The 8,945-nt window shown below is 43.1% G+C and overlaps 1 protein-coding gene across 1 annotated transcript; it reads left to right on the forward strand.

Moving 5' to 3' along the window:
* The first annotated feature begins 229 nt into the window (after positions 1-229).
* On the forward strand, positions 230-1,268 carry LOC119277457 (abscisic acid receptor PYL4-like). Its single transcript, XM_037558741.1, has one exon. The coding sequence runs from the start codon at positions 346-348 to the stop codon at positions 967-969; it is 624 nt and encodes a 207-aa protein (XP_037414638.1). The 5' UTR covers positions 230-345; the 3' UTR covers positions 970-1,268.
* Positions 1,269-8,945: the final 7,677 nt, after the last annotated feature.

Consider the following 8,945-nt stretch of genomic DNA (forward strand, 5'->3'; position numbering starts at 1 on the left):
CTTTACCACCCTTCTAGAGTTTGTCAAACTAAAATTAACCACCCCCGTTTAGGCTTCACTGTCCATACCACCCATTCGTTAGAAACAATTCCTAAACTATCGCATCAACTTGCTTCTCCCAGCACAAAGTAACGAAAGCAAGTGCAACCTCCTAAAGAAAATTAACTAGGAGTAGTATTTAACTTGCAACCATCCACCTCTTGGTCTCCCATTTGACATATATAGCACATCCAGGACTAGAGAACTTCCTCCGTTAATCCTAAGTTCCTAACCCACCCACTCTTCTGAAATTTCTTCTTCACAGCGATAAAACTCAGAATCTCGACCGCGCGTGGCTTGTCTACAATGCCGTATGCAGCTGCCCGGCCGTCGCCTCAGCAGCACAGCCGGATCAGCTCCGGCTGTAAGGCGTTGGTGGCGCACGGCGCAGCAGTGCCCGGCGAGGTGGCGCTGTACCATGAGCACGCGGCCGGCGCGGGGCAGTGCTGCTCGGCCGTGGTGCAGGCGATCGCGGCGCCCGTGGAGGCGGTGTGGTCGGTCGTGCGGCGCTTCGACCGGCCGCAGGCGTACAAGCGCTTCATCAAGAGCTGCCGCGTGGTGGACGGCGACGGCGGCGCGGTGGGGTCGGTGCGGGAGGTGCGCGTGGTCTCCGGCCTGCCTGGCACGAGCAGCCGCGAGCGGCTCGAGATTCTGGACGACGAGCGGCGGGTGCTCAGCTTCCGGATCGTGGGCGGTGAGCACCGCCTCGCCAATTACCGGTCCGTGACCACCGTGAACGAGGTGGCGTCGACGGTGGCGGCCGGGGCGCCGCGGGTGACTCTGGTGGTCGAGTCGTACGTGGTGGACGTGCCGCCTGGGAACACCAGCGACGAGACGCGCCTGTTCGTGGACACCATCGTGCGGTGTAACCTCCAGTCGCTGGCGCGCACGGCGGAGCAACTCGCGCTGGCTGTGCCGCACGTCAACTGATGCCCGTCATGCACTCCGGCAGACCAGAAAGGTACCGCCGGCCGCAGACCGTACCATGCGCGCAAGGTTGGGGTTCTGGAATCTGGAGCGACATGATTTGCACCCTAAACTAGCCCTAGTGTCATGTGATTTTTTTGGCTTTGTGCACCTGGTTGTTTTGTGTAAATCATCTCATCTTGTTAACTTAACTAGTGGTTGAATTAATGTGCAGTACTGATTCGACTACATATTACTCGAACTTTGCATATGATATCAATGAATCTTGTACATAGGCGTGTAAATCTAACTGACAAACTAAATGATGAAGTGCGTCTATGTGGCCGTGTGCATTTCTCATGTGCTTAATCCTAATCAAACGAACCGCGTGCACCAAATTAATCCGCACCTCCTAACATTATCCGTGTTGCTGTCTAAGTGGATCTCGCCGACGCGAAGTTTTGCGCAACAGCGACTCACGCGTAGAAACGCTCTCAGGGACGAACTGTACCACGACGGTGACCGATGGAAAACTATTAAACAGATCACAACTAGTAGCTTGCATGCGCCTCACTTGGACACTACACTGCACCTTCCAAGTCCCCCATTATCACGATCGTGAGAAATCTCGCGAGCCCACACCCACTTGCCCCGCGCGCATACATTTCAAATAACAAATAAACAACTTGCTCCAAGCTCAATTCAACAAAGTTAGAAGAAAAACCAGAGGGGGCCGCCCCCCTTGTACGGGGAATATCTTTCCTTGGCCTGCAATCGAGTAATTAGTAGCACCACCTTGCAGCGTATGGGACTAGTCTTAGGGCAAGTTGCCTAAAGAAACTCCATGATGCGAGAGGCTCACTTTTGATTGTGCAAGTTGCTCATTTTTCATCTACAAGTCGATGTACGTGCGTAGAATCTGGTCGATCGAGCTAGATAGCTAATGCATGTCACACATTGGCATGTCGATGTCCCCCAGTTTCTCTGGTTGGTAGCTAATTAGTGGCGTCATGCATGAGCAATTTATATGGAGCCGATTAGTTAATCTTCACTGCTTAAAAAGAATGGATAAGTATATTTTTTTTGTCGTCGAACTCTTCCGAAAGTTGAGAAATCGTTCCTCAACTTCAAAACCACCAAAAGTCAGTTCTTCAACTATTTAAACCGGATACTTTTCATCCCTCAACTATTTAGTCTCTCATAACGCTTAAGGTGGTTTTACTGTGACGAGAACCTTGTTTTCATTGAAACGAGCCACGTGGACTGGTTTTGACTGCCACATCAGTTAATTGTTTGTGCATGTGTGTGTGTGCGCGCACGCGCGTGTGTACAAGTAAGAACAAAAGAAAAGGAAAGTGTTTGCACTGAATATAGCTTAACAAAATCTGATTATAACTAAAAATAGTTTGGACATTTCAAAGCATTGTACTGAATTTAATTGAACATAATTTGAGCCCTATATAGTTGAAGATAGTCCAAACATAGTCTCAACCCAATTTAGTTGTAGTCTGACGAAGCACTAAATGAGAAAGGGAAATAGTACTGAATATAGCTAACAATCAATGATAAACATGGATTCTCATATGTTCTGACATAATAACAGACAACAGCAAACAAGCACTAGTCTAGTAGTTTTGTTGGCACTTTCTTTGCTCTTTTATTTCCGCCAACTTGGGAACTTGCCGGGCCGGAGGTGAAATTGACAGTAAAGGATGAACTGGAGTTCATGGTGCAACCGCCACCGTGCTCAACCAACAACCGCGAGCCTTAATCACCGCCGCCAATGAGGGAATCGCCACCTAAATCGTCGTCGCCGCCCAGAACAGGTCATGCCCAAGGTCACCGCTGTCGTGCCCTAGTAGCCACCACCACAACCAATGTGAAGCCAGTAACCACCGCGCCTCAATCGCCGGCTGGCCACGCCACCACTGCCGCCGTAGCCACACCTCGCTGCCTGCCGCCGCTGCCCATGAGGGAATCGCAGCAGCCGCCACCGCTATATATGTTCAGGGTTCGTGAATGGGAAAGGGGGTCGAGAGAATGCGAAAGCGAGAGAGAGAGCCGGCGGGTGCCCACATGGCCTGTTTTAGTCAAACAGGGCCCAGGTCACAGTAAAACTACCTTACACGTTATTAGGGACGAAAAGTATCCGATTTAAACTGTTGAGGGACTGACTTTTGATAGTTTTGGAGTTGGGGGATGATTTCTCAAATTTCGAAAGAGTTTGAGGATGAAAAATATACTTATTATCCCTAAAAAGAATGTAAGGTTTTATGTTTTGCTTTTCTTTCCATCATCCTTTCGTCCAACCTTTTCTGTGTGATAATCAAGCATCTTAATTTACTTACCTTTAAACCAATTTTACTTTAATTTATTACTCAACTTTTCATCAAAATATAAGGTAAATTACGGGCAAGATTTGATAAAAATATATTTACACAATGACATTAATATGGGCAGCTAAATCACAAACTAACGTAAATGTTGCAACACACGGACAGTGTCCAAGTCTACTCTAATGAAATTAGTAACAAGGCCAAATTTTGCCGGCCTAGACGTCCGTACGGCTGTTTGGCTACGTACTGGGTCAGGCAATGTGGAGTATTGTATTGCTGATTGTAAACTAGCCCCGGTTTGTTCAGTCTGCAATAAGCCTCCTTGACTCACGTGATTTTTTTTGTTGATTCACAGGATTCTAAAAACACAGAAATAGAAAACACATTTTTTTTCCGATAAAGAGCGATTTTATTAATTCAAAATGTAGCATCAAGTGGATAGAAAGCATTATGAGTAACACCCGGCCTCTGCATAACTAGGATGCACACAGCCAAATCCGAAAGTCCGACAAAAAAAAATCATCAAATAAAAACCGACAAAACGGCAACAGTAGAGTCCTAAAGAAATAGAAAACACGTAGAATTGAAATGTCGTGCTCATCTCAATCCTACTGGATTTTAAGTTGTTTGATTGCATCATATTAAAAATGAAGGTTTTTTTTCAACAAGATTTGAGTGGATGATAGAATCCTATGAAAAGTAGTAAAAGAAAATCCTTAGAAAAATTCCTATATGATTCAATCCTATGAATCAAAAACTACCAGCATATGAAAAAATTCCAAGGATTATAATCCTTCAAAATCCCTATGAATCAATGGAACCCTTAATTTGTCGGCAGCAATGTTCCTTGGTCGACATAACGTGACAGAAGTCGCATCGGTGAAGCGTGGAGGGGCAAAAAGAATGGGAAAAGAACACGCGACGAGCGTGGAAACCAAGGGAAGGATCGCCGTTTTGACGTGATGCTCTGTCGGCCATTTTTATAGCGTGCCGTTAATGCATGGATGCAAAATTTCCAAACGCCTTTGTTAATTAGAAACAGAAAAAGGAAGGATAAAGATGGTGTGTTGCCGACTGCCGTGGGCCCTGCTGATTGCGCGATGGAGATGTATATGCCCGCCGTCCAATTGATTTTTTTTTTGCGGGTACCGACCAATTGATCATTGACATGCAAAAGTAGTGGGATGAAATGTAAATACACAAAGAGCACAAAAAGTAGCAAAAAATACATTCAGATCAGTAAACCACACAGCGATGAATAGAAGCACTAGAGCGAAGTGAAGACGTGCTCCCCTCATTGCCCCACCGGCGCCGGGCAAAATTTATTATAGTAGACAATCGGGAATTCGTCGTGGCCCTACAGAACCAGCGCACTAGGACAACAAAAGTCGCTATTGAAAAGAACCATACATCCGAACGATCCAACCAGCATACTAGATCTGAATGATAGGATCATTTATGATACTAATATATGATACTATGTTACAAAGGTGGTATCATACACGATAATTCAACCCAGAGCCCGGGCTCAGATGAGCCCGGTGAACCTTGATTAAAATAGAAAAAAGATTTCAAAAAATTTCAACTTTTTTGTGGTGCAAGATGCTCTTGTGCGTGAACTCCGTGCAAAATTTTGTGAAGTTTGGACATTCAAGGAGCTCACGGAAAAAAAGAAAAAAGTTAGGCGTGAACAGTGCGATTTTCAAAAGTTTATCAGACATCCAAAATTTGTCTTTTTTGTCACAAGCTCCTCGAATGTCCAAACTTCGCAAAATTTTGTACGGAGTTCACGCACAGGAGCATCTTGCACCCAAAAAAAATTGTTTTTTTTAACTTCTTTCTATTTTAAATCACGGTACTGCTCATGGCCGGGCTCATCTGAGCCCGGGCACCAAATCACCGCTCTCGGATCATGCACTAGTATCATATGCATGATACTAAGTTATGATACTACCCACTACGAGCAGCCTGAGTAGCCATATAGGGCTCAAATCTGAAATCTCATCAATCAAGGCAGATGGTGAGTGGAGGAATATATCTCATATCTTACAAAACTAACCAAATTAAACTGATGCATTAATGTGGATCAATTGAAGCGCATGCATGCTTGGCCACTACTTCCTCCGTTCCTAAATATTTGTCTTTTTAGAGATTTCAACAAGTGACTACATACGGAGCAAAATGAGTGGATCTACATTCTAAAATATGTCTATATATACATCAGTATGTGGTAGTCCATTTGAAATCTCTAGAAAGACAAATATTTAGGAACGGAGAAAGTAGATGAGTAGAAACATTACATGCACTGATGAGTTCCTTTTTAATTTGTGCATACAAAGATTTAATGCACATCGAAATCTCAATAGGAGATGGAGATTAGCCCCTTTAAATCGGAAGAACGAAAAAGTTGAGATAAGCCCTCTAAACCGGAAAGGAGTATATTTTAGCAATTATTACTAACAGTATGCTAGATTTCAAGAGGGAAAAACATTCCAAAAAACTCTGGCCCTGCAAAATAGACAAAAATTCTCAAAAGTTTTGTTTTTCCATGTGGACCTCGCAAGTAAAACCAGATTTCCATGATTTTTTGCTCCTCTTATTCTCGCATAATCACATCTAGACATGGATTTTTCTTGAAATTTACCCAAACTTGCAGGGCCATTTCTTTTTCAAGATAGAGGCTCTTTGAAGTCGACATCTTTATATTGGTTGTTCATACTTCATATTCCACAATCTCTGCCAATGAAACTGCAAAATAGCGCCATGCACTGGCTACACTAACATTATAAGCTTTGGAAAGTCGGATGAGTCGTCCAACCCAAAGGTGGGACCCTCAAGTTGCTGAATGCACTATGCATAGCTGGGGACACACCTGATGTGTTTTTTATCAAGTAATGGATTTGGTAAGTTACCGTCGTTGTAGTGAAGACAATATAAGGGAGGGGGCGTGCACTGGTCGTGCTACGCGTCGTCGTACTTTAATAGAGAAGAGGGCAGCTTCTGACAAAAGTTGCTGATTTTATAGATCCAATCAACAATTGTTGGGATGAAGATTTGGTAAGACAAACGTTGTGGCCAATTAATGTCCAGAGGGTGCTTGCGATCCCCCTCCCCACGTACAACATGTCAGATTTCATAGCTTGGAGTTTTACAAAGAATGGACTATTCACGGTTCGTTCAGCTTATCTGGAGGAATGGAAAAAGCAACATGGGAGGAAATTGCAACATTCTAATGGCATGTGAGGAATAAATGTCAATACTATTTGGAGAAACATTTGGAAATTATCTTGTCCAGCAAAAGTGAAGATTTTTATTTGACGTACCTTACACGGAACCCTTCCGTGTCGTGTTACACTTGCTAATAGACATATGAAAGTTTCGTCCACCTGCCCATCATGTTCGAACGGGCCTGAAGATACTAAACACTTGCTATTTATGTGTCAAAAGGCAAAAGAGATGTGGGAGAAGCTGGGATTGCACGAAGCCATTAAAAAATCTTGTGCGGTCCATCGTGCGGGAGAGGCAGTACTCGAATATTTACTTGTTATGTCAGAACACGAGCAATCTACAGTGGACATACAGAATGTTCGCGAACTGGTCGCTATAACAACTTGTTATTTATGGTGGGAAAGACGTTCGCTAGTCCATCAGGGGAAGACCCAAGATGCATACCAAATTTCGATGGGAGCACGTGCTATAACGACAAACTATGTTATTGCCCAATCCTCCAGGGCAACGAAGAGAACAGAGGGATGGACGAGACCCCCTCTAGGTTTTGTGAAATTAAATGTCGATGCTTCGTTCGATCAAGACATGCTCTTAGAGGAACAGCGGGAGCTGTACTTAGAGATGATATGAGGGAATTGGAAAATGGATTGGTGCGCAGATGTTTTAACAGCGGAAGCCATGGCACTACATTTTGGCATATTACTTGCACAAAAGGTAGGAAGCAACCGACTTGTTGTTAACTCCGGCAATTTGGAAGTAATTGACACAATGAAGAATGGAGGACATACAACGGGAGCGACGGCGGCTGTGTTTGATGATTGTTATTTTATGGCTTGTGATTTTCCGTTAGTTAGATTTGAACATTGTAATAGGGAGGCAAATAAAGTAGCTCATGAAATTGCTAGAGTAGCTAAATTTTCTGAGACAAGGGATTGGTTTGAGGAACCTATGAATGATATTGTAAATTTTCTTATAGACAATGTAACCATTATTACTAATAAATAAAAGGATGTTTCATTTCAAAAAAAGAGAGAAGACAGTCGGACTTTTATACATGTTCAATTCCAGAAAATGCAGTGCCTAATTGCGCTCTTGAGAAGATCAAGGAAAATCATTGAGAGGCGAGAATGAGAATCCCATTAAGAGGAATACTTTAATTTAGGCATCCTTTTCAAAACATCTCACCTTCCCTAGAAGAGATGGTAGAGGCTTGCACCATGAAAAAAGCTCTCAACACCACTATTTAGGTGAAATATACTTTCATAAGAGTGATATCATTCACAAATGACCAATCGGTGTGTTTTATAGGCTCTTGGCCTTGTACAGATGACCACCAATACCCTTGATGGTAAAAGAAATATAAAGTTAAAACGGTCTATTCTAGAGAAGTCATAAATGCCATTGAAAATGGTGGAACGTCAATGATATCTTAGTAAAATTCGATCACGTGCATTGGTTCATGTTAGAGGGGTTGCCATGATCTATGGGAATGGGCATGAATGGGCATAATGGGCACATCCTCCATTGGGTTTCTGTTGGAAAATATGCCATGGAGGCAATACTATTGTATGATTATATTTTCATGTTTATAATTATGACTTTATATTTCATGATATAACTGTTATGATCTTGGAATATGCGATTCTAAAAAACTCATATGCACATGTAGAATGATAAATGGTAAATAATAGGTTCCTAGTCCTGCCTCTAAGACTGGCAAAAGTGTTGTTGATAATCATATTTTACGGATCTTAGGATATCGTTAAGTGTAATGATAGTCATAAAACAACATTGAGAGTATGACGTTAGAAGAATGATCATATTGAATCGACCCAAACTTGTTTGTTAATTGTTACAACAGTGAGTGTTAACTTGTGTTTTTAGTTCCTCAGACCATGAGATTATTGTAGTCACTTCCTACCGTACGGTGAACTTTGGGGTATAGGTTCATCAGAAAGTTTGACAAGGGATTAGATAGCTTGAGAGTGGGACATTCTCCTCCAACGATGGAGAGATATTCTTAGGGCTCTCTTGTTGTGACGACATCCATCACTGTCTGGCCAGACATAGGTGACTACATCACGGGGATATCGGAACACTTCAATGAGAAAGAAGAACAAAACCGCAACGAGATCAACGGTATGGTGAGCATGTGTATGACTCAGGAAGGTACCGATGCATCCCGAGTTTTGTGAAGTGTTGCGAAGCAAAGGGAACATCACATAATAACCAAAGGTTCACTTGAATGCAATTCGTGTAATCATATGGATCTATATGGACATCCATGGTTCCACTGTCGGTCATTGAATGAAGGGGTTTCGTTCATGTCTATGATTTACCGAACCTACATGGTCATCAGCTTAAGGTAATCGCGATCTGCTGAGTGTTAGTAGGATGAGAGTATCGAGGATTTATTTGTGAAATTAATATTCAGAA

Source organism: Triticum dicoccoides, chromosome 3B (genome assembly GCF_002162155.2).
Source record: "Triticum dicoccoides isolate Atlit2015 ecotype Zavitan chromosome 3B, WEW_v2.0, whole genome shotgun sequence".
Lineage (NCBI taxonomy): Eukaryota > Viridiplantae > Streptophyta > Magnoliopsida > Poales > Poaceae > Triticum > Triticum dicoccoides.